The following is a 25,623-nucleotide window of genomic DNA, read 5'->3' on the forward strand; positions in this document are numbered from 1 at the left end:
TTTCAGAACTCTGAGTGGCCCCATAAAACAAGCCAGTCCTCAAACTTTGTCCCCCAGTTTTCAGGGCTCTGAGTGACCCCATAAATCTACCCAGTCCTCAAACTCTGTCCTTCACTTTTCAGTGCTTCGAATGACCCCATAAAACCAGTCAGTCCTCAAACTCTGCCCCCCAATTTTCGGGGCTCTGAGTGACCCCATAAAACCCTCAGGGATCTGCCCGGGGCAGTGCTGGGCTGCAGCAGCTCCTCCTTCCTGCAGGCAAGGGAACGGGACACGAGTGACAGGGCAGAGGGGACATGAGAGGGAACACGAGTGACAGGACAGAAGTGACTGAACCCGTGTGAGGGGACACGAGTGACAGGACAGAGGGGAAACGAGGGAAGGAACATGAGTGACAGGATAGAGGGGGTAGAACCCGAGTGAGGGGACACGAGTGACAGGAGAGAAGTGACAGAATGCGAATGACAAGACATGAGTGACAGGGCACAAATGACAGGACACAAGTGGCAGGACAGAGGTGACAGAACCCGAATGAGGGGACACGGGTGACAGGACAGAGATGACAGGACACGAGTGAGGGGACACGGGTGACAGGACACGAGTGAGGGGAGACGAGTGAGGGGACACGGGTGACAGGACAGAGATGACAGGACACGAGTGAGGGGACACGAGTGAGGGGACACGGGTGACAGGACACGAGTGAGGGGACACGGGTGACAGGACGCGACAGCCCCTGCAGTTCCCCTCCCGCTCGCTGGGGGCGCCCTAGAACCACAGCCGCCCGCTCCGCGCTCACAGCTTTGGGCCCTCGCGGCCGCCGTCCAGCCCGCGCCCCGCCCGCCGCCGCCATATTTTGGCCGCCGCCGCCAGCCCCGGAGCCGCCGCCGCAGCCGCCGCGATGGGTGAGGGCCCCGAGGGGCGGGCGCGGCCCGGGGAGCTCCGGGCACGGCCGAGGGGTTAGGGTGGAGCCGGAGAAGCCGCCCCGAGGTCGGGAAGCGCGCACAGCCCGTCAGCACCGCGCTGCCGCCGCCCTCGCCTCTCACCGGCGTCCCGGGCGCTGCCGGGGCTGAGGGCGGCGGGGCCGGCGCGGCCGCTGAGTCATCCCGGGGCCGCTCCGGGGGCCGGGGGCGTCTCTGGGGACTCCCGGTGAAGGCGGCCCGGGGGTTGTGGCCGCTTCGGGCAGCGCCTTTGGGGAGCTCCGGGGTGGGGCGGGAGCTGCGGGGGGAGCCGGGGTGGGATAGCCCGGGTTTGGGGTGGGGTACCCCGGGTTTGGGGTGCCAGGGTGGGATAGCCCGGGTTTGGGGTGGGGTACCCCGGGTTTGGGGTGCCAGGGTGGGATAGCCCGGGTTTGGGGTGGGGTACCCCGGGTTTGGGGTGCCAGGGTGGGATAGCCCGGGTTTGGGGTGGGGTACCCCGGGTTTGGGGTGCCAGGGTGGGATAGCCCGGGTTTGGGGTCGCCAGGGCTGCATTACCCAGGTTTGGAGGTACCAGGTAGGAATACCCCGAGTTTGGGGGTGCCAGGGTGAGATACCCCGGGTTTGTGGTGAGATACCCCGAGTTTGGGGGTGCCAGGGTGAAACAGCCCGGGTTTGATGGTGCCAGGGCTACAGTGCCCTGGTTTTGGGGGTACCAGGTAGCAATACCCCGAGTTTGGGGGTGCCAGGGTGAGATACCCCGAGTTTGGGGATGCCAGGGCTGCATTACCCAGGTTTGGAGGTGCCAGTGTGAGTTACCCTGGATTTGGGGGTGTAAGGGTGAGATAACCCAGGTTTGGGTGTCAGGGCTGTAAGAGCCCAAGTTTGGGGGTGCCAGGGTGAAATACCCAGGTTTTGGGGTGTCAGGGCTGCAGTGCCTGGATTTGGGGGTGTTAGGGCTGTAAGAGCCCAAGTTTGGGGATGCCAGGGTGAAATACCCCGGGTTTTGGGGTGCCAGGGTGAGATACCCCAGGTTTTGGGGTGTCAGCGCTGCAGCCCCCCGGCTCTGGGATGTGAGAGCTGTAAGAGCCCGGTTTTGGGGTGTCACTTTGGGGTGTTTGGGGTCTCACCTGGCTCTCAGGTCCCTGCTCCATTTAAATTCTTCCCCCAATGCTGGATTTCAGTTCTGAGCTCCCCCAGAGCTCGGGGTTCAGGGCAGCACCCCACAAACCTCTCCTGGGTTCTGGGTGATGGGGTTTTTATTAAAAACCCCGTGCTGAGCCCTCAGTGCCACCCTGGTGTCCCTGTGCCACCCTGGGTGACACCACACCAATGGCATCTGCTGCAGACAGGTCTCTGTCCCCTCGAATAAATCCCAGCTTGGTGTTTCCTCTTCAAAAAATGTTTTAATTCCAGCAGCTTTTAGTTTTGGTTTGCTTGATGTGGGAGGGCCCAGCTCAGGGAGGAAAGGTTGATTTTATTTTATTTATTTATATATTTTTTGAGGATCTTCTGAAAATAAAGATTAAAATGTTTCCGTTTTCCACCTGCAATGTTGTCTTTTAACCAGAGCTGCTTCAGAAGATTAATGGCTTTGAAGTGACAAATTTAGGTTGGATTTTGGGAAGAAATTCTTCATTTTGAGGGGCTGGGATGGATTTCCCAGAAAAGCTGTGGCTGGAATTATCCCAGGCCAGGCCTGGGACAGTGGAAAATGTCCTTGCCCATGGCAGGGGTGGCACTGGAGGAGTTTTTATCTCCTTCCAAACCAGGGAACCTTCAAAAATGCTCTGTAATAATTTAAAAATGATCATTAAAAATCATCTTACTTGTCCAGGAACTTTTCTGCCCCCTCCAAACCCTCCTGTGGTGCTGCAGGAGAAATCAGTGACCAGCTCTGTGTGTGGCTGCTGCCCTGGACAGCTTGGAAAAATTCATTTATGGCTTCAGATGTAAAACCTGGAGTGGCAGCTCTGAGGAGAAAAATGTCCTGAGGCCTGCTGGGAATGTCTGGAAATTCTTGGGGCAGTTTTGTGTGGAGCTGAGAATTTTAGTTTTATGTTTGGTGTGGAGCTGAGAATTTTAGTTTAGTGTGGAGCTGAGAATTTTAGTTTTGTGTTTTATGTGGAGTTGAAAATTTTAGCTTTATATTTTGTGTGGAGCTGAGAATTTTAGTTTTATGTGGAGCGGAGAATTTGAGTTTTATGTGGAGCTGAGAATTTGAGTTTTATGTGGAGCTGAGAATTTTAGTTTTATGTTTTATGTGGAGCTGAGAATTTTAGTTTTGTGTTTTATGTGGAGTTGAAAATTTTAGTTTTATATTTTGTGTGGAGCTGAGAATTTCAGTTTTGTGTGGAGCTGAGAATTTCAGTTTTGTGTGGAGCTGAGAATTTTAGTTTTATGTTTTATGTGGAGCTGAGAATTTTAGTTTTGTGTTTTATGTGGAGTTGAAAATTTTAGTTTTATATTTTGTGTGGAGCTGAGAATTTCAGTTTTGTGTGGAGCTGAGAATTTCAGTTTTGTGTGGAGCTGAGAATTTTAGTTTTGTGTGGAGCTGAGACTTTTAGTTTTATGTTTTATATGGAGCTGAGAATTTTAGTTTTATGTTTTATGTGGAGCTGAGAATTTTAGTTTTATGTGGAGCTGAGAATTTTAGTTTTATGTTTTCTGTGGAGCTGAGAATTTTAGTTTTGTGTGGAGCTGAGAACTTTGTGCACAGGAGCTTCCCACCCCATAAGAATTGAATCTCCCCTTGTTTAAATTATCCTCATGTAACTTTATTATTTTTAAACAAGCTAAGGCTGGGGTTTTTTTTCATTATTTCAAGTTAATGATACTTTTGGAAATTATCATCAGTTCATTCAGTTTGCCATGCAAATGACCCCTTTAAATGCCATTTTTAGTGCTGTTTAACCCATGGAGCAGTGGAGTTAATGCTCAATTCTCAATAAAACCCCATGGCTGATGAATTTCCCAGAGAATTGGCTGCTTTGCTTTGTTTGTTTAGTTCAGCACAGCAAACGTGAACTTTGGCAAGGGGGAGAGTTTGATCATTGAAATCCTGCAAGAGTGAAAGTCCTGATTCCTTCAGGCTTTCAGTCCTGCTGAGCTCCAGGTAAATCTGCTTAGCAAATCACACAGAACTGCTTGGTTCTGAGGGAAAGCACATGTTGGGAAGGATGGATTTACTGGAATTTCATTTTCCCCTGGATTTACTGGAATTTCATTTTCCTCTGTAATTATCTCTGCTTGCTTTTAATCTGGAACTCTCCTGGCTTGAGTTTGAGTGGATTCAGTTGAAGTTTTTCCCTTTTTTAGGGGCTGTTCTCAGCTCACACTTGTGCCTGATCAGTCAGTTTTGGAGGGAAATCTGAATGGATAAACCAACTTGAAAAGAACTTAAAACCCTCAAATTTTGGGATGAAAAAAATCCAATTAGGAGTGGGAAACTGAGAACTGGACTGAGGAGTTGCTGGGTTAGCAGGGAAGGGACATTCCAAAAAGATTCCTAATCTTGTTTTAACCCTGGGACACAAACCAGCTTGAAGAGAACTTAAAACCCTCAAATTTTGGGATGAAAAGATCAAATCAGGAGTAGATTTGAGAACTGGACTGAGGAGTTGCTGGGTTCTGGAGCAGGGATATTCCAAAAGGATTCCTAATCTTGTTTTAACCCTGGGACACAAAGCAGCTTGGAGAGAACTTAAAACCCTCAAGAAAACATAAATCGGGGATAGGAAGCTTTGAGAACTGAACTGAGGAGTTGCTGGATTCCTTTTCCAGCAAGGCAGAGACATTCCAAAAAGATTCCTGAGATCATTTAAAATGATCCTGCTTGTCAGGATCTCACCAGGATCCTTATAATAATATATTACATGTATATATATTATAATATATCTTAATAATCTTGTTTTAACCCTGGGACATCAACCAGCTTGAGGAGAACTTATAAACCCTTAAATATTGGGATGAAATGATAAATCAGGAGTAGAAAGCTTTGAGAACTGGACTGAGGAGTGCTGAGTTCTTTTTCCAACAGGTCAGGGACATTCCAAAAGGATTTCTGATCTTGTTTTAACCCTGGGACACGAACCAGCTTGAGGAGAACTTCAAACCCTCAAAATTTGGGATGAAAAGATAAATCAGGAGTGGGAAACTTTGAGAACTGGACTGAGCAGTGCTGGATTCTGGGGCAGGGATATTTGAAAAGGATTCCTAATTTTGTTTTAACCCTGGGACACGAAACAGCTTGAGGAGAGCTTAAAGCCCCCAAATTTTGGGATGGACTGAGGAGTTGCTGGATTCCCCAGCAGATCAGGGACATTCCAAAAGATTCCTAATTTTGTTTTAACCCTGAGCGATGAACCAGCTTGAAGAGAACTTAAAACCCTCAAAATTTGGGATGAAAAGATAAATCAAGAGTGGGAAACTTTGAGAACTGAACTGAGCAGTGCTGGATTCTGGGACAGGGATATTTGAAAAGAATTCCTAATCTTGTTTTAACCCTGAGCAACGAACCAGCTTGAAGAGGACTTAAAACCCTCAAGAAAAGATAAATCAGGAGTTGGAAGCTTTGAGAACTGGACTGAGGGGTGCTGGGTTTTTTATCTAGCAGAGTAGGGACATTCCAAAAAGAATCCTAATTTTGTTTTAACCTTGGGACACAAAGCAGCTTGAAGAGAACCTAAAGCCCTCAAGAAATGATAAATCAGGAGTAGGAAACTTTGAGAACTGGACTGAGGAGTGCTGGGTTTTTTATCCAGCAGAGTAGGGACATTCCAAAAAGAATCCTAATTTTGTTTTAACCCTGGGACACGAAGCAGCTTGAGGAGAGCTTAAAGCCCGCAGTTTTTGGGATGGACTGAGCAGTGCTGGATCCCCCAGCAGATCAGGGACATTCCAAAAGATTCCTAATTTTGTTTTAACCCTGAGCAACGAACCAGCTTGAAGAGGACTTAAAACCCTCAAGAAAAGATAAATCAGGAGTTGGAAGCTTTGAGAACTGGACTGAGCAGTGCTGGATTCTGGGGCAGGGATATTTGAAAAGGATTCCTAATTTTATTTTAACCCTGAGCAAAGAACCAGCTTGAGGAGAGCTTAAAGCCCGCAGTTTTTGGGATGGAGTGAGCAGTGCTGGATTCCCCAGCAGATCAGGGACATTCCAGAAGATTCCTGATTTTGTTTTAACCCTGGGACACGAAGCAGCTTGAGGAGAGCTTAAAGCCCGCAGTTTTTGGGATGGACTGAGCAGTGCTGAATTCCCCAGCAGATCAGGGACATTCCAGAAGATTCCTGATTTTGTTGTAGCCCTGGCACAGAGCAGCGAGCTCTGCCTGCCCTGAGCTTCCCCCAGAGAACTTTCTGTCCCTTCCCTGTGAGCGCTGCACATTCCAGGCCGATAGCACATCCCCGCTGCCGGGGGTTATTTAACAGCATTTTTATTTTTGTGTGGCTCTTCTCCTGTTTAGTTTCGTTTGTTGTGTCTTCTGAGCAAACAGAGTGAATTTTTCCTTTTATTTTTTTTCCTATTAATTCACTGCAAAACTCTTGGTGACCCTAAAAAAAGTGATTTTGACTGATTTCCGCTCGAGCTGTTCTTTCACACATTATTTTTATGGAGTTATTCATTTGATTTGTATTTAAGCAGTCCAGATGATTTAGTCTTCTTTTTCTAGGGTTTCAGTTCATTTAATAAATTGATTTTTCTTTCTAGAAGAGTCCTCTGGAGATGTTGATGATGGGAGGATCCTGTGGGATTTCAGGGATTGGAGATAAATGAGGAATGAGGTGAAACTCAGCAGTTCATCCATTTATTTTACTGCAATTTGTCTACGAGTTTAAATAGTTTAAAATTTATTTTAAAATTTAAAATCAAGTTTAAACTTTTAAAGATTATATTATTTTAATTAAATAAATTAAATAAGTAACTTTTAGACTTTATTTTAAAGTTTAAAATAAGTTAAAATACATTTAAAATCAATTTTTCTAGGAATTTAAATAGTTTAAAATAAAGTTTAATATAAATTTTAAAGTTTATTTTATTTTAATAAAATAAAGTATTTAAATCAATTTTCTTTTATTTTACTTTATTTTGAAGTTTAAAATAAGTTTGAAATAAATTTGTCTAGGAGTTTAAATAGCTTAAAATACAGTTTAAAATAAAATTTAATCTTTATTTTATTTTAATTAAATAAATAAATTTTCTTTTATTTTTACTTTATTTTAAAGTTTAAAATAAGTTTAAAATTAATTTGTCTAGGAGTTTAAATAGTTGAAAATAAAATGTAACGTTTAAAATTTTCAAGTTTATTTTAATAAAATAAATAAATCTTACGTTATTTTAAAGTTTAAAGTAAAGTTTAAAGTAAGTTTAACTAGGAGTTGAAATAGTTTAAAATAAAGTTTCAAATAAAGTTTAAAGTTTAAAATTTTCAAGTTTATTTTATTTTAATAAAATAAATAAATAAATTGTGTTTTATTCTAAAGTTTAAAATAAGTTTGAAATAAATTGGTCTAGGAGTTTAAATAAAGTTTCAGATAAATTTTAAAGTAAGTTTAAAATTTAAAAAAAATATATTATTATAATAAAATAAATACATTTTGTTTTACGTTAAAATAAAGTTTAAATTTTAAAGTAAGTTTAAAATAAATTTGTCTAGGAATTTAAATAGTTTCAAATAAAGTTTCAAATCAATTTTAAAGTTTAAATTTTTAAATTTCATTTTATTAAATATATAAATGAAATACATTTTATTTTACTTTATTTTAAAGTTTAAAATAAATTTGTCTAGGAATTTAAATAGTTTCAAATAAAGTTTCAAATCAATTTTAAAGTTTAAATTTTTAAATTTCATTTTATTAAATATATAAATGAAATACATTTTATTTTACTTTATTTTAAAGTTTAAAATAAATTTGTCTAGGAATTTAAATAGTTTCAAATAAAGTTTCAAATCAATTTTAAAGTTTAAATTTTTAAATTTCATTTTATTAAATATATAAATGAAATACATTTTATTTTACTTTATTTTAAAGTTTAAAATAAATTTATGTAGGAATTTAAATTATAAATCACCAACTTTATCCCATCCCAAGGGAAGATTTGAGTGAAAGGTCCTTTGGAGGTCCCTGAGATCTGGGGATGTCCCCATGTCCCAGTGGGCAGATTGGTGCTGCTGGAGCTCCTCAGGTGGATTTATTTCCACATTTATTAAATAAATGATTATTTATTAGTGCCAGCCCTGCTGTGGGCTCAGAGCCACCTCGGGAAGGTCCCTGTGGGGCATTCCTGGAATGTCCCCTGGGAAGGGACATTGGGCTCCAGAAGGGCCAGGTCAGGTCTGGCACTGCCTTGGCCCTGACTCAGCTCCCAGCGCTTCACAGGGAAGGAAATGTTGAAATCAAATTTTTCTTGTCTTGAAATAAAAAAAATTCCCCACCCAGGAGCATCCAGAAGCTGTTGGAGTAACAATTCTGGAATTGTTACTGAAAATACCAGTTTCCTGCTGGAGCTTGTGCTGCATTTACAGGGGTTTGATTTGAGTGCCCTCCTGAGCCTTCAAAATCAAATTTTCTCCTCGTTTTCCTTGTTTTTAAGTGGGAAATACCTTCTCATCCTCCAGTTTGTGTAGCAGCTTGGAGTTGTAATTCTTTGACAGCTGGGGGAATTTTTTTCCCTCAGTGAAGACAAAATCCTGCAGTGACTCAGCTCCCAGGGCTTCATAGTGAAGGAAGATTTGCTTTCAAGGTTTTCTTGTCTTGAAATAAAAAAAATTCCCCCCTCAGGAGCATCCAGAAGCTGTTGGAGTAACAATTCTGGAATTCCAGTTTCCTGCTGTTCTTTGTGCTGCATTTACAGGGCTTTGATTTGAGTGCCCTCCTGAGCCTTCCAAGTTAAAATTTCACCTCGTTTTTCCTTTTTTTTTAAGTGGGAAATACCTTCTCATCCTCCAGTTTGTGTGGCAGCTTGGAATTGTAATTCTTTGGCAGCTGGAGGAATTTTTTCCCCTCAGTAAAGACAAAATCCTGCAGTGACTCAGCTCCCAGGGCTTCACAGTGAAGGAAATGTTGAAATCAAATTTTTCTTGCCTTGAAAAAAAATAAATTCCCAACCCAGGAGCATCCAGAAGCTGTTGGAGTAACAATTCTGGAATTCCAGTTTCCTGCTGTTCTTTGTGCTACATTTACAGGGATTTGATTTGAGTGCTCTCCTGAGCCACCAAAATCAAATTTTCTCCTCGTTTTCCTTTCTTTTAAGTGGGAAATACCTTCTCATCCTCCAATTTATGAGTGGAGCAGCTTGGGCTTGTAATTCTTTGACAGCTGGAGTGATTTTGGAATTTTTTACCCTCAGTGAAGACAAAATCCTGTGGTGATTCAGCTCCCAGGGCTTCCTGCTGGAGCTGGTGCTGCATTTACAGGGATTTGATTTAAATGCCCTGCTGAACTTTCAAAGTCAAAATTTTACCTCATTTTTCCTTTATTTTAAGTGAGAAATACCTTCTCATCTTCCAATTTATGAGTGGGGCAGCTTGGACTTGTAATTCTTTGACAGCTGGAGGAATTTGAGGACAGTCCTACTGTCCTCAAGTCGTGACTCAGCTCCCTTCAGCAGTGAAGAAAACATTGAAAGTGAATTTTTCTTGTCTTGAAAAAAAAAATTTAAAAAGAGGCAGGCTTGGATTGTGACAAGCAGCCCTAAGGAATTCTTTTTGGGGTTTCCCTGCAGGATGAGGGTTATGGGACAAAAAAAAACCTTAAAGGATGGGGTGCTGAGTGTTCCTGAGCTGGGTTTGGAGGCAGCTGAGCTCTCATGTGTCCCTTGGCTATTTATGGCACTCCTGGGGATCCTGGGCTTCCTCACTTCTCTTCCTCCTCTTCCTCAAAACCACCTTTTAATTGGAGGCTTTGCTTTCCTAAAGGGGGATTAAAATTCTTAATTTGTTTGGAGAACTCAGCTGTCAGCTCTTCCTCTTCCCTGTGGCTGCATGAAATACAAACAAAAACATAACAATGGGGTGGAAATACGAATAAAAACATAACAGTGCTGCTTAAATACATTTCTAAATGAAAGTTGGCACCTGGCTATTGTATGGTCAGCTATAAACTCCTAAAGTCTGTAAATTTCTCTCTTTTTTGGTGTGTTTTTAGCTGGTTTTGGGAAATCAAAGAACTGAAAGTGTTTTGTTTCCTCTCCTGTTAAAATATTTTTTTTTCCCAGTTGTTTTCTCTCTTCTTAGTAATGAAAAGCTGGATATTTGTATTTAGGTGTTTTTTTCTTGTGTTTGCTGTGGACTTTTGGGTCTGACACTTGTGCAGTTGATCTTGGAAGGGCTCCAGAGTGGCTGGAGGTTGTTGATAAGTGAGACTGAAACTTTCTGTGAGCCACAGGGCTCAGGGTGCCTCAGGCATGAAATGAGGAGGAGATAAAACTGCAAACTTCCTCCTTGCAGCTGGGAAAAAAACCCAAAAATATTGCTTTTCAAATGAGTTCTGAAGGAGTAACTCGGTTCAGGGCTTGTTGAGCCTCTGAGGTTTATCCTGAGAAAGGCAAAAATGTGGAAAAATTGTGAGAAATGGGAGAGTTTGGGGAATTCCTGCCAGGCTGGGGCAGTCAGGGGTTGCCGTCCTCAGTTACAGCTTGGCCCTGGCTGCCTTCAGCTGTGCCAGAAATTGGAGTTTCCCTTCCCTGGCTGGGAGGAAGAAAAAACAAACTTGGAGGGAAATTCTGTAGGAATCAGGTTGGAATTGCTGCATTTGTCAGAATGCAATTTGGAATCTGCATTTGTCAGAAATGGGTCAGGTCCTGAACACCTGGTGGGACACAGGGGCTGTCCCTCACTGTAGCTCTGCTCTGGGGTTGTTATAAACTCCTTCATGTTATATATTCCTTAATTTTGCTCTCTGGGAATAAATATCTGTGGAAAATGCTGTGCTGCTAGCAGGGAAATAGGAATTTCTCTGAAAACCAAGGAGTAAATAAAGGTATTCCATCGGTTTATCCCATGGGAAGGACACAGAGAGGCGGTGCAGGAGCCCTGAGGCAGAATTGCAGAATTGCTCCTGTTTTCACAGAAAACTATCGAATGAAGAGCTACAAGAACAAAGCCCTGAACCCCGAGGAGATGCGCAGGAGGAGGGAGGAGGAGGGGATTCAGCTGAGAAAGCAGAAACGGGAGCAGCAGGTAAATCACCCCCTCAGCAGCCTGGGTCAGCCCTAACTGCTGCAATCTTCAACATCCTGTCCATTAAAGTTTTTGTGGAGTAATTTTTTCTGTTCTGAGATCTTACAGTAGGTAACTCACCCACCTGAGCAGGCTGGGTGAGCCCTAACTGCTGGAACCTGCAAGTTTCTGTGCATTAAACTTTATTTGCAGTCTTTATGTTTTCTTTTTTGACTGAGATCTTGCAGGTAACTCACCCCCCCCTCAGCGAACTGGGTCAGCTTTAACTGCTGGAACCTGCAAGGATCTGTGCATTAAACTTTGTTTGCAGACTTTATTTTTCCTGTTCTGACTGAGATCTTTCAGGTTACTCACCTGGAAAGGCTGGGTCAGCCTTAACTGTTGCAATTTTCAAGGATCTGTGCATTAAAGTTTGTTTGCAATCTTTATTTTATTGTGTTCTGAGATCTTGCAGCAGGTAACTCACCTGGAGACGCTGTGTCAGTCTTAACACAGCAATTTTCAAGGATCTGTGCATTAAACTTCATTTCCAGTCATTTTTTTCTGTTCTAACCGAGATCTTGATTTTTTCTCTTTTTTTTTTTTTTTTCTCTGGGCCCAGTTCACATAGAAAGCTTCCCAAGCATTTTGTTCTTGGGCTATTCGAGTTGTTTTTTGTTTGGTTTGGGGTTTTTTGGTTTTGTTTTTGGGTTTTTTTTCCACAGATCTTTGATTTTAAAGGTGGTGGTGGGTTTATTTTAGCTATAATTAGTAAATGGGATTATTTCCTGGAAAAGCAGGAAGAGCAAGTGCAAGTATGGACTTAACCCTGGGTGCATTTCTTTTTTGGCAGCACGAGGTGATTCCCAAGTGATATCTCTGGAACTAAATATTTCCTTTATTAGCACCTATCCAAGCTACTTTTTTGCCCATTTTTCCTGATTTTGGTCAAGTTCTGCACTTGCCTTCCCTGGTGGCTCAGTGATTTGGATATTTTCATATCTGAGAGCAAGAATTACCATTTAGTTTGTGTGCCAGACCAGCCCTGGGAGTGCAGAGCTGCTATTAATGACCCCTTTTTATTCAGGTTACCTCAGTCCAGGAGGAATCTTGGTTGAGGAACAAGAAAATCGAGTTGTGGAGCCTGTTCATGGTTATTTTCTAATAACAACCCCTGTGTTCTGCTCCCCACCAGCTCTTCAAAAGAAGGAATGTGGAGCTGATCAATGAGGATGACTCCATGTTTGACACTCTCCTGGTGGATTCCTATGTCACTTCCACAACGTGTGGGGTAAGATGCCTTCAAACAGATTTAATTAATTAAATTAAATTTAATTTCATGTTTTGGGGCTCTGCAGAGAATTCCACACAAGCTGTGGCTGCCTCATCCCTGGAATTATCCCAGATTTGATGGGGTTGGAGCACCCTGGGGTAGTGGAAGGTGTCCCTGCCCTTGGAACGGAATTATTTTTAAGCTTCTTCCACCCCAAACCATCCTGGGATTCTGTGCTTGCATGGAACTGCCAAAATCCAGTGGTTTTATTCCCTTATTTTCAAGAATGTTTGTGTAAATTGGTGCTGGCAGCTGGAACAGCCATAAACCCTTGGCTAAAATGCGAAGAGGAGATTTCTTCCTGAGGGGGGAAATTTCTTCCTGAGGGGGGAAATTTCTTCCTGAGGGGGGAAATTTCTTCCTGAGGGGGGAAATTTCTTCCTGAGGGGGGAAATTAATTCCTGAGGGGGGAAATTAATTCCTGAGGGGGGAAATTAATTCCTGAGGGGGGAAATTCATTCCTGAGGGGGGAAATTCATTCCTGAGGGGGTAAATTCATTCCTGAGGGGCAAAATTCATTCCTGAAGGGAAAATTCATTCCTGAAGGATGCAGAGGGACACCAATGGATCCATGAGCCCAGCAAAGCTCAGACCATGCCAGGAAATCCTCATTCCATTACCCACTTTGGTTTATCAAGGGTTATTTCCAGCTGCAAAATTCTCAAAATCCTCCTCCAGTGTTCTTTTATTCCATTTTATCCCCTCTTTCCCTTTTATCCCATTCCCCCCAGCATTGCAAATGTGAACTGGGGGATTTCTGCTGTGCTGGCATCCCCAGGTTTGAATCTTTGGATTTCTGTTTAAGCCCAAATTGTAGGATGTGATGTCTGGAATAATCCCAGTGTGAAATGAAACAATTTCTGTTTCCTCTGCCTCTTTCCAGGAGGGATTGATCACAGGAGAGATGGTGGAGATGCTTTTCTCAGATGACCCTGACCTCCAGTTAGCAACCACTCAGAAATTCAGGAAATTACTTTCCAAAGGTAAAAATAATTCATTCCTACCCAAGATCCAACAGAGCCTTTTACAGGGATTTGTGCACAAAACTTTGCAGGTTGGGAGAAAAAATGTCCATAATTGAGAAATATGATAATATTTTGTATTACTGATGATTGCCAGTTGTGATTTGTACAGAAAATAATTCTGCCAAGCTGCCCTGATGAGTTCAGCCCAATTTGAGATAATTAAATTAACATTTCAGGTTTGTTAATCCCCTGTTCACTCCCTGACACTGCCTTGTTGTTTCAGAGCCAAATCCTCCAATAGATGAGGTGATAAACACTCAGGGAGTGGTGGAGAGGTTCGTGGAATTCCTGAAAAGAAGTGAAAATTGCACATTACAGGTAAAGGAAATTCTGTTATCAATTCTTCAGGGTGTGGAGCTGTTTATCCTGTGAACCCACAGGTGCTGTGAGGGGAAGCTGATATTTTGAACCCCAAAAATGTGATCTATGGGAGAAGACAAAACTGTAATGCTGTAATGCTCAGGCAAAATAAATAAATTGTAAATTGCTCTGAATTAAATTATTGGAAAAATAATTTAATTCTGACCAAAAAAAAAAATTAATTCTGGCAAGAAAATAATTTAATTCTGGCAAAAGAATTAATTTAATTCTGGCAAAAATCACCTAATTCAGCTGATTTTATTATCTATTTTTCTGAATCACGCTTATTTTATTCTTTTATTTTTCTGAATCAGGCTGCTTTTATTTATTTTGCTGAATCAGGCTGGTTTTATTCCTTTATTTTTCTGAATCAGGCTGATTCTATTCCTTTATTTTTCTGAATCAGGCTGCTTTTATTCCTTTATTTTTCTTAATCACACTGATTTTATTCCTTTATTTTTCTTAATCAGGCTGGTTTCATTCCTTTCTTTTTCTGGATCAAGCTGATTTTATTCCCTTTTTCCCTCCTTCCAGTTTGAGGCTGCATGGGCTCTGACAAACATTGCCTCAGGCACCTCCCAACAAACCAAAATCGTCATCGAGGCTGGGGCAGTTCCCATCTTCATAGAGCTCCTAAACTCTGACTTTGAGGATGTTCAGGAGCAGGTAAGATCCCTCCTCACTCTGGGATTTTGAGAACCACAAATTCAAAATGCACTGTTTAAATGGAGTGATCCCAGCTGCCTGGAGATGCAGGAAAATTGCTTTTTCAGCGCACTGCCTGTGTGTCCCTGTCAGAAATTGGGTGCTGAAGCTGTTGGTGTTTCCTTCCAGGCTGTCTGGGCGTTGGGGAACATTGCTGGAGACAGCTCTGTGTGCAGAGATTATGTCCTGAACTGTGCCATTCTCCCTCCCTTGTTAATGTGAGTAGCCATGAGCAGTTCTGGACCAGGGAGCAGGGTTGGAGCTGGGCCATGGATAGGGGATCAAACCTGCTTCAGAAGGGTGGGATTGTGTGGAGAACATTCCTCAAAGATTCCCTGGCAGTGCTGGCATCTCTGGAAATCAAACCTGGTTCAGAGGAGTGGGATTTTGTGGATCACATTCCCTGCAGATTCCCTGGGAATCAAGACTCTGGTTTTAGGTGAAATTCTGTGGCTAACATTCTTTAGAGATTCCCTGGTAATCAAACCTCAGATTCTGAGTGTGATTCTGTGGATAGCATTCCTGACAGAGTCCCTGGCACTGTGGGATCCCTGAGAATCAAATCTGGTTTAGAGGAGTGGGATTCTGTGCATAATATTCCTGACAGAGTTCCAGGGAATCAATCCTCTGCTTCAGAGGAGTGGGATTTTGTTGATAACATTCCTGACAGAATCCCTGGCACTGTGGGATCTCTGGGAATCAAATCTCTGGTTCTGAGTGAGATTCTGTGGATAACATTCCTTAGAGATTCCCTGGTAATCAAACCTCAGATTCTGAGTGTGATTCTGTGGATAGCATTCCTTACAGAGTCCCTGTCACTCTGGGCTCCCTGGGAATCAAACCTCGGCCTCAGAGGAGTGGGATTGTGTGGAGAACATTCCTTACAGATTCCCTGGCACTGTGGGATCCTTCAGAATCAAATCTGGTTTAGAGGAGTGGGATTCTGTGAATAATATTCCTGGACAGAGTCCCAGGGAATCAATCCTCTTCCTCAGAGGAGTGGGATTTTGTGGAGAACATTCCCTACAGATTTCCTGGCAATGCTGGGATCTTTGGAAATCAAACCTGGTTCAGAGGAGTGGGATTTTGTGGAGAACATTCCTGACAAGAATCCCTGGGAATCAAACCTCTGGTGTTCTGAGTGGGATTTTGTGGATAACATCCCTGACAGATTCCATGGGAATCAAACCTCTGGTTCTGAGTGGGATTCTGTGGATGAAACTCCTTCATGCTGCTCTGGAGTCACAGGTGGCCCTCAGCTCCTGCTCTCTGCTTGGCTGTGGGTTTTTGGGATTGGAGCAGGATCAGGTCTCTCACACCACCTCCCTCACAGTAATGATAATGTAATTGTGTCAGGCCTGGGCTCTTGTTCTCTGACAAGAATTAATCTTCATCCCACCCTGGAAAAGTGAGGTTTTGTCGCAATATCTGATTTTGCTGCTTGGTGTCAGACTGACTCCTCACCCCACTGAGCTCAGACTGAGCAGTTTGTGTCACTTGATTTGTGGTGATGACTGGGAATGTTCTCCTGGGCTGAACTGGAGCTAAATATTTTAGTTTTAATTCTTTTGCTTCCCTCTATTCCACATCAAGGCAAATAATCCCTGCTAATTCTGTGTTCAGGCTCCTCACCACGTCCACCAGGCTGACAATGACACGAAATGCTGTGTGGGCCTTGTCAAACCTGTGCAGAGGGAAGAGTCCTCCTCCTGAATTTGAGAAGGTGAGAAGAAATGCTCTGATGGCAGCCAGGAGATGGGGAAAGACCCAACTGGGAGCTTTGGCTGGGTTATTTTGGGCTGTGGAACAGGATGAGGTTTTTCCTGCTGAGGTTTTTCCTGCATATTTCATTTTTCCCAACCTTTCTTCTGCATCCCTCAAATAAGGGACAGGCCCAGGCTTCCCTAGAAAATTTCTCTAAATAATTTCCATATGAACTCTGGAATTTTGAGACTTCAATTACAACCAACAACTATTCTGAGACCTGGAAATGCTAAAAACCAGAATTCCTGTGAGAATTCCTGTCCAGGGAACCTAACTAAAGGTCCTGCTGCCTTTTCAGGTATCTCATCCTCCTTTGGCAACACAAAAATATTTTTAAGAAGTGAAAACATGCTAATTTAAGTGAAATCTCACACATCAAAGCTGGGAAGCCTTTGGTGAGGGCTGAAATCTGAATTGAGTGTAAATATAAACCCACTTATAAATGATTGTGGTGAACACTGAGAGGCAGAAATGGAGCAGAACTCTTTAATAGGAGCTCCTAAAGCTCAGTGTAACTTTTCAATGTAATCTAAGTGTAGCAACCAAGCTGAGGTGGCTTCAGTGAGGGATGAAATCTGAATTGAGTGTAAATATAAAGCCATTTTATATTTACATATAATTGAGATTGAAATAATTGAGATGAACTTTGAGAGTCAAACGGAGCAGAACTATTTAATAGCAACTCCCACTGTAACTCCTCAGTGTAATTTAAGTGTAGCAACCAAGCTGAGGTGGCTTTGGAGCTGTGCAAGAAGGGCTCTGTGGCCATGAAGGGCTTGCCCTGAGCAGTGAGCAGGAGCAGGTATCTCATTCTCCTTTGGCAACACAAAAGTATTTTTAAAAAGTGAAAACATGATTTAAATGAAACCTCACATATCAAAGCTGAGAAGCCTGTGGTGAGCAGTGAAATGTGAACAATTATAAATAATTGAGGTGAACATTGAGAGGCAGAAGGAGCTCCCAAAGCTCAGTGTTACTCCTCAGTGTAAATTGGGTGTAGCAACGAAGCTGAGGAGCCTTTGGAGCTGGGCAGGAAGGGATCTGTGGCCATGCAGGAGCAGGTATCACATCCTCCTTTGGCAAAACAAAAATGTTTTTTAAAAAAGTGAAAACATGATTTAAATGAAACCTCTCACAAAGCTTAGAGGCCTTTGGTGAGGGGTGAAATCTGAACAATTATAAATAACTGAGGTGAACATAGAGTCAGAAATGGAGCAGAAGGAGCTCCCAAAGCTCAGTGTTACTCCTCAGTGTAATTTAAGTGCAGCAACCAAGCTGAGGTGGCTTTGGAGCTGTGCAAGAAGGGCTCTGTGGCCATGAAGGGCTTGCCCTGAGCAGTGAGCAGGAGCAGGTATCTCATTCTCCTTTGGCAACACAAAAGTATTTTTAAAAAGTGAAAACATGATTTAAATGAAACCTCACATATCAAAGCTGAGAAGCCTGTGGTGAGCAGTGAAATGTGAACAATTATAAATAATTGAGGTGAACATTGAGAGGCAGAAGGAGCTCCCAAAGCTCAGTGTTACTCCTCAGTGTAATTTAAGTGCAGCAACCAAGCCGAGGTGCCTGTGGAGCTGTGCAGGGAGGGATCTGTGGCCATGCAGGGCTTGCCCTGAGCAGTGAGCAGGAGCAGGGGGTATTGTCCTGCAGCTGTGGAGCTCCTGGCCTGCTGACTAACCCTGGGTGGTGGCTGTTGTTGCAGGTGTCCCCCTGCCTGCCAGTGTTGTCCCGATTGTTGTTCAACAGTGACTCTGACCTGCTGGCCGACGCCTGCTGGGCTCTGTCCTACCTGTCTGATGGTCCCAACGAGAAGATCCAGGCTGTGGTGGACTCTGGGGTCTGCAGGAGGCTGGTGGAGCTCTTAATGTGAGTGACAATCCATCTAAATCCCATCAAACACGGGGTCCAGGCACCTGAGCTGGCCCACGAGGGTCTGGAGCAGGTTCACAGCTGGGATTTGCTGGTTTGGCTTCCTCAGCTGAAGATTTTCCACTATGAAAAGATACCTGTGTTGGTCTCAGCATCTGCCCCAAAAATTACAAATTCACTGTTAAAACAAACATTATGTCTACAAATTCATTGATAAAGCAAACATATCCCTATAAATTTCTGACTTGACTTCCTGAGCTGAAGATTTTCTAGTTCTGCTCTACACTATGAAAAGATATCTGTGTTGGTCTCAACATCTGCCCCAAAAATTACAAATCATTGATAAAACAAATATTATCCCTATAAATTTCTGAAATTCAATCAATTTTTGAGTGTGGGCCAACTGCACAGACAACTGGGAAGAACATTTTCCTTTCCCAGATTTCCTCAATGATTGCAGAGTGTTGTGTGCTCTCAAACTTCAAATGGAAGCCTGTCACTGAGTGACAATCCATCTAAATCCATCTGAATCCCACCAAACCTCCCCTGCTCACAGGATCCAGGCACCTGAGCTGGCCCACGAGGGTCTGGAGCAGGTTCACAGCTGGGATTTGCTGGTTTGGCTTCCTGAGCTGAAGATTTTCTAGTTCTGCTCTGCTCCATGAAAAGATATCTGTGTTGGTCTCAACATCTGCCCCAACAACTGCAAATCATTGATAAAACAAATATTATCCCTATAAATTTCTGAAATTCAGCCAATTTTTGAGTGTGGGCCAACTGCACAGACAACTGGGAAGAACTTTCTCCTTTCCCAGATTTCCCTAAAGATTGCAGAGTGTTTTGTGCTTTGAAATTTCAAATGGAAGCCTGGTTATGAGGGAAATCAAAAACAGTGGCTAGGAGAAATCAATTTGGCTTTGTTTCTCCAGAATCTCTGTGGAAAAGGAGAGGGGTGGAATTTGAATTGAGTGTAAATATGAAGCCAACTTAGAAATAATTAAGATTAACTTTGAGAGTCAAATGGAGCAGAACTCTTTAATAGGAGCAGGATCCAAAGGATCAAACAATATCCAGGTGCTGCAGCTTTGTTTTCAGTGGCTTTATGCTGTGTTCTGTGTGCCAGGGGATGGAATCCTAAGGAAATCCTGCAGATGGGATCTTGGGGAGGGAACATGGTGAATATCCCAGTGATCTGATGGAGCTGGGTTTGTCTCTGCACACTTTTCCTGCAGGCACAACGATTACAAAATGGTTTTGTTTTCAGTGGCTTTATGCTCAGCTCACCCTGTGTTTTGTGTGGCAGGGGATAAAATCCTAAGGAAATCACACAGATAGGATCGTGGGGAGGGATCATGGTGAATATCCCAGTGGTCTGATGGAGCTGGGTTTGTCTCTGCACACTTTTCCTGCAGGCACAACGATTACAAAGTGGCCTCTCCAGCTCTGAGAGCAGTTGGCAACATCGTGACAGGGGATGACATCCAGACCCAGGTGAGAGGAGAGGAATTAATAATTAATTCCCTGCAGGGAATGCAGTGCCTGCCACTGCTGATCTCACCTGTGCTTGCTTTTCCCCCCAAAGGTCATTCTAAACTGCTCAGCCCTGCCTTGCCTCCTCCATTTATTGAGCAGTCCCAAGGAGTCCATCAGGAAAGAGGCGTGCTGGACCATATCCAACATCACAGCAGGGAACAGAGCACAAATCCAGGTACAGTCTTCTCCAGCCTGCATGCAGTGATCCCACATTCCAGGCTCAGCATTAAGGATTTGCAGCTTTTCCCTTTTTCTGACCCTTAGAGGCTGGATTGGTTCACTTCTCTTACTCTGCAGCCAAATGAGCTAAAAAATGGGAATAAAATTGGGAATGGCAGCAGCACATGGACTGAACCCCAGAGGCTGGATCATTGGAATTAGAGGAGATCCAGCTCCTAATTGTCCATCTTCAATCCCTTGGAAGAGCTGGAGCTCCTTGAGGTTTAATTACTGAGCAGAGATTTCAGAATTCCCCCAGTGTTGCTGCAATTCCAGGGTGCTGGTTATGGAATATCTGCTTTTAATAGGATTTGGCTGAGGAATAAACCACAGCAATCCCTTCAGCTTGGAAGTTCTTCACATGGGGATATGGAAATGAAGGTTTCTGTCAGGAAGCCTTTTGGGATAATAAAATTGGGAATGACAGCAGCACATGGGCTGAACCCCACAGGCTGGATCATTGGAATTAGAGGAGATCCAGCCCCTGTTTGTCCATCCTCAATCCCTTGGAAGAGCTGGAGCTCCTTGAGTTTTAATTGTCCTTTTCCTGACCTCCACAAGCAGAGCTTTGAGCATTGCTGCAATTTCAGAATTTGTCTGCTGTGGTTATAGAATATGTGCTTCTAATAGGATTTGGCTGAGGAATAAACCCTTCAGCTTGGGAATTTCTTCACGTGGGGCTATGGAAATGCAGGTTTCTTTCAGGAAGCCTTTTGGGAAGTGCTGCCAATGCCAAGGCCTGTCCTGCCCTCTCTTGCCAGGCAGTGATTGATGCCAACATTTTCCCGGTGCTGATCGAGATCCTGCAGAAGGCGGAATTCCGGACCAGGAAAGAGGCGGCCTGGGCCATCACCAACGCCACCTCAGGAGGGACCCCCGAGCAGATCAGGTACTCCTGAGCCCCTCCTCACCTCCTGGGAGCAGGGGAGGTACTCCTGAGCCCCTCCTCACTGCCTGGGAGCAGGGGAGGTACTCCTGAACACCTCCTGGGAGCAGGGGAGGTACTCCTGAGCCTCTCCTCACTGCCTGGGAGCAGATCAGGTACTCCTGAGCCTCTCCTCACTGCCTGGGAGCAGATCAGGTACTCCTGAGCCTCTCCTCACCTCCTGGGAGCAGATCAGGTACTCCTGAGCCTCTCCTCACTGCCTGGGAGCAGATCAGGTACTCCTGAACCCCTCCTCACTGCCTGGGAGCAGATCAGGTACTCCTGAGCCCCTCCTCACCTCCTGGGAGCAGATCAGGTACTCCTGAGCCCCTCCTCACTGCCTGGGAGCAGGGGAGGTACTCCTGAGCCCCTCCTCACTGCCTGGGAGCAGATCAGGTACTCCTGAGCCTCTCCTCACTGCCTGGGAGCAGATCAGGTACTCCTGAGCCCCTCCTCACCTCCTGGGAGCAGGGGAGGTACTCCTGAGCCTCTCCTCACCTCCTGGGAGCTTTGCCTGCAGGGGAATTGCCAGGCAAAGCAGGGATTTGGAGGGAATCCAGAGAGTAATTGAGCCAGGCAGAGCTGGGTTGTAATTTGTGATTTCCTTCTGGATGAGGATAATTTAATCCCAAATTTTCTCCATCCCTCTTTGGGTAGTTGAGGCTAAATATCTAAATTTAGTGACAGGTTAAATTCCAGTGTGGGCCTAATTTGAGCAGCACCCAGATTTCAGAAGGGGTAGTTGAGTAGTTTAGGTGGTTGAAGCTAAATGTCCAAATTTAATGACAGGTTAAGGTCAAGTGTGGACTTAATTTGAGCAGCACCTGGATTTCAGAAGGGGTAGTTGAGGCTAAATATCTAGATTTAAAGACAAGTTAAATTCCAGTGTGGGCTTAATTTGAGCAGCACCTGGATTTCACATGTGGCAGTTGGATAGTTGAGGATTTGGGTAGTTGAGGCTAAATGTCCAAATTTAATGACAGGTTAAATTCCAGTGTGGATTTGACTTAATTTAAGCAGCACCTGGATTTCAGAAGGGGTAGTTGAGGCTAAATGACCAAATTTAATGGCAGATAAAATTCCAATGTAGGCTTAATTTGAGCAGCACCCAGATTTCAGAAGTGGCACTTGGGCAGTTGAGGATTTGGGTAGTTGAGGCTAAATGTCCAAATTTAATGACAGGTTAAATAAATTCCAGTGTGGACTTAATTTGAGCAGCACCTGGATTTCAGAAGGGGTAGTTGAGGCTAAATGTCCAAATTTAATGACAGGTTAAATTCCAGTGTGGATTTGACTTAATTTAAGCAGCACCTGGATTTCAGAAGGGGTAGTTGTGGCTAAATGTCCAAATTTAGTGACAGGTTAGATTCCAGTGTGGGCTTAATTTGAGCAGCACCTGGATTTCAAGTGGCTCCTTTCCTTAGAAAAAAAAATAAATCTGAAAATAGGGTTGCATGCAATGCAAATAAACGGATCAAAATGAACCTTTAAGGTAAATTTCTGGATTTTAGTTGGACTCATCTCCTGTGCTTTCCCATGGAGCAAAGGTGATTCTCCTGGGCAGGCAGTGATGCTGGTGCTGCTCTCCCCCTGCAGGTACCTGGTGAATTTGGGTTGTATCAAGCCCCTGTGTGACCTGCTGACTGTCATGGACTCCAAGATTGTTCTGGTGGCACTCAACGGGCTGGAGAACATCCTGAGGCTGGGAGAGCAGGAGGCCAACCAGAGTGGGACTGGGATCAACCCCTACTGCAGCCTCATTGAGGAGGCCTATGGTAGGTGGGGTTTTGGGTGATTTTCTGCTCTCTCCAAGGGTTTATTGTATTCCAAAATAGCCAGTATTTGTCCCAAAATCTTTTCAAACTCATGTAGTGGGTGAGGAGAAAATACCTGGAAGTAAAAACTCTGGCCTGGAGTCCAAGCTGAAATCTGTGGCTTGCACCAGGTGGGAATATGAGCCAGAAAAGAGCTGAGCTAAGTAAAAGTGACAGCTAACATTGCTCTGACTGTACCCAGATTTACACTTTCAATCCAGGGAGACTTCTCCCTGGAGTGACTTAATTTGGTGCTGATGGATTTATTTTTTTTTTGTTCCTATTTTGGTCTGGAGCTCCCTGGGAGCTGGCAGTGGCTGCTGTGCCCTCTCATTGCTCTGAGTGTCCTGGTTCTGCCTGCAAGGACAATTCCTGCAATCCCTCAGGGTGCAGTGTGTGTGTGCTGGGATGTTTTCTGTGCTCACTGCAAGGACAATTCCTGCAATCCCTCAGGGTGCAGTGTGTGTGTGCTGGGATGTTTTCTGTGCTCACTGCAAGGACAATTCCTGCAATCACTCAGGGTGCAGTGTGTGTGTGCTGGGATGTTTTGTGTTCTCCCTGCAAGGACAATTCCTGCAGTCCCTCAGGGTGCAGTGTGTGTGTGCTGGGATGTTTTCTGTGCTCACTGCAAGGACAATCCCTCAGGGGGGCTCGGAGGTCCTGGGATGTTGCCAGAAGTGTCTGGTGGCTGGACTTTGATCCTGCACAGGAGACAACACCTGTATGAGGACGGGAGGGTTTCACTGGGTGAATGGTGAAGGGATAAGTTAATTAGAGAGTGAAACACAGGGTTTAGGATTTCTGTACAGGGGGGTCTAGAGAAGTAAGATGGAGGAATTGGGGCGTGTCCTGTCCTTCTTCTTCTTCTTCTTAGCCTCCATCTTGTGTGGTGGTGGTGGCACTTTGGGATTGGTTATTACTAAAAGTGCACTGGTCAATAAGGGTGAAAGGTATTGGGGAAAAATGATAAATATTGTATACGTAGTTTTGAGTATAAAGATAAGTGACTGCCCCGGGGGCTCTCAGTGTGCCCATGGCTGACATGCTGTGCTCTGTCAGGCTGAGAGAAAATCTTTTAGATAAAAAACTAATAAACACTGAAGACTGAGAAAACACCTGAAGCCTCTCCTCGTCCTTTGGAGCACGAGCTGCCCAAGGCCATCCCGAGCCTTTCCAGGCCATAAAACAGCCGAGACAGCCACAGAACGCTAACAAGAGGACAGACAGCGAATTTCTTTCTCTCATCCCATTCCATTTTCTCCTCCCCAGGTCTGGATAAGATGGAGTTCCTGCAGAGCCACGAGAACCAGGAGATTTACCAGAAAGCCTTTGACCTGATCGAGCACTACTTTGGGGTGGAGGAGGACGCGGCCGTGGCGCCCCAGGTGGACGAGAACCAGCAGCAATACATCTTCCAGCAGGCTGAGGCTCCCATGGAAGGGTTCCAGCTATAATCCTGGGGGAAAAAACTCAAACAACCCCCCAAAAAACCCACCACAAACTCTCTGGAAGGTTTGGGAGAGCAGCTGCTGGTCCTGGCTGGGAAGGTTGGACACACACTGCACCTGTGTAGGAAAACTCTGCAAAAAGCCAAGAGCTCCTGGAGAGAAGGGGAATTTCTGCTCCTGGTTCCTTTGGGTGCTGCTCACCTTGGCTTTGGAGGCAGGAAGGACACTGAGGTGACACGTGGCACCTCTTGGTGGCTTCTTCTTTGTGGTGGTGTCTCCCCAGTGCAGATTTGACCTCGTTGGGTGAGGACACAGAGAGGAGGGAGCTGTTCTGGCCACAGTAATTCTGCAAAACCTGGCTTGATCTATTTAAATTTCCTTTTTTATTTTTTCCTTTTTTTTTTTTTTTCCTTTTTTTTTTTTTTTGCACATGTTACTCTTTATTATAGACTCTTTAAATATGCCAAGAGCAACAATTTAGCCCTGGCCTTCCTCCTTCAGGTGGACAGTCCTGGTGAAGCCAGGGCCAGTTCCCTGATGAAAAATACTGAAAATGGACAGAAAAAAATGAGAAGTTCTCTCACTGCTGGGAAGTTTGGGTTTTTTTTCTGCTGCTTCCCTTTGTCTAGATTTTTTTGTTTGATTTTTTTTTTCTTTTTTTTTGAAGAACTGCTAGTGGTATTTCCAAGGATTAAAAACAAAAACAAAAAAAAAAAAGCAACAAGAGCCCAAAGATGGGAACTGGGGTGGATTTTTTTGGAGCAGGAAGCACAGCTGCTGTTGCACAGGTTTGGTTTGCATTGTACTGACTGAAATGCTGAAACCCACCTTCATCTTTACTTGAAATACTTTATTTGCCATGAGAAACATGGGCTGAATTTTGGGGTTTCCCTGCCTTGGGGTGGTTTGGGGTGGAGGAAAATCCCAGTGCTGATGGGAGCTCCAGCAGCACCAGGTTTTCAGGTTTACCTCCTGCTCACACTCAGCTAAATGCACATTTCCCTTCCAAAACCAACAAATTTCTGTATTTTTTATATTCTAGATAGGGAGATATTTGTCTAATTGGGCCACAGAGAGAATTCTGTATGAAATTGCTGTGATTGCTGTAGATGAGCACTGTGAGGCAGGCACACCTGCAAACCCCCGGGGCTCGGCGCTGCCCCCGCCGCTGCTCCCGGTGCTCACGGAGCTCCCCGAGCCCTCGCGGCGCTTTTTGGGCCACTTTGCCACGATTTCGGTCAAAGCCCCGCTTCTGGGGTGTCCCTTGTTGTGGAACGAATAAATGCACCTGTGCAGGTGTCCGGCTGTGCTGTGCTGTACCGGGGCTGATCGGTGACCTTGCGGGGGCTCCCGGTGCCCGCTAACGGGGGGCGTGCTGGGAGTTGTAGTTTCCGGGGTGGGCGTGCGCAGGGCATGCTGGGAGTTGTAGGCCACGCTTTTCCCTCCTCCTCTAACCCCTTCCCTTCTTCCTCTTCCTCCTCAGCTCCTTTTTCTTCCAGAGCGGGGCGGGAATTGTCCTCAGGGCCGCCATGCGCGAGGCATGCCGGGAGT

At 44.6% G+C, this 25,623-nt stretch overlaps 1 protein-coding gene across 4 annotated transcripts; it reads left to right on the forward strand.

Moving 5' to 3' along the window:
- The first annotated feature begins 871 nt into the window (after positions 1–871).
- Positions 872–24,796, forward strand: KPNA6 (karyopherin subunit alpha 6). 4 transcript variants are annotated; one of them, XM_059488869.1, is made up of 14 exons: positions 872–902; positions 10,989–11,098; positions 12,273–12,368; positions 13,294–13,393; positions 13,659–13,753; positions 14,330–14,461; positions 14,630–14,718; positions 16,124–16,223; positions 17,967–18,130; positions 19,546–19,624; positions 19,716–19,841; positions 20,647–20,774; positions 22,407–22,585; positions 23,894–24,796. In XM_059488869.1, the coding sequence occupies exons 1-14, from the start codon at positions 899–901 to the stop codon at positions 24,076–24,078; spliced, it is 1,587 nt and encodes a 528-aa protein (XP_059344852.1). In that variant the 5' UTR covers positions 872–898; the 3' UTR covers positions 24,079–24,796. The 4 variants fall into 4 exon arrangements, with proteins under 4 accessions (XP_059344852.1, XP_059344855.1, XP_059344853.1 ...); XM_059488872.1 differs by lacking the exon at positions 872–902 and adding an exon at positions 9,347–10,898; XM_059488870.1 differs by lacking the exon at positions 872–902 and adding an exon at positions 9,347–10,654.
- The last annotated feature ends 827 nt before the right edge of the window (positions 24,797–25,623 follow it).

The sequence above is a fragment of the Ammospiza nelsoni genome, chromosome 25 (assembly GCF_027579445.1).
Source record: "Ammospiza nelsoni isolate bAmmNel1 chromosome 25, bAmmNel1.pri, whole genome shotgun sequence".
Lineage (NCBI taxonomy): Eukaryota > Metazoa > Chordata > Aves > Passeriformes > Passerellidae > Ammospiza > Ammospiza nelsoni.

Coding starts and splice junctions, on each gene's coding strand:
- KPNA6 (XM_059488868.1), top strand. CDS start 10,919: ATGGGAAGGACACAGAGAGGCGGTGCAGGAGCCCTGAGGCAGAATTGC. Junction 12,369..13,293: donor TCACTTCCACAACGTGTGGG/GTAAGATGCCTT, acceptor GCCTCTTTCCAG/GAGGGATTGATCACAGGAGA. Junction 16,224..17,966: donor CTCCTCCTGAATTTGAGAAG/GTGAGAAGAAAT, acceptor CTGTTGTTGCAG/GTGTCCCCCTGCCTGCCAGT.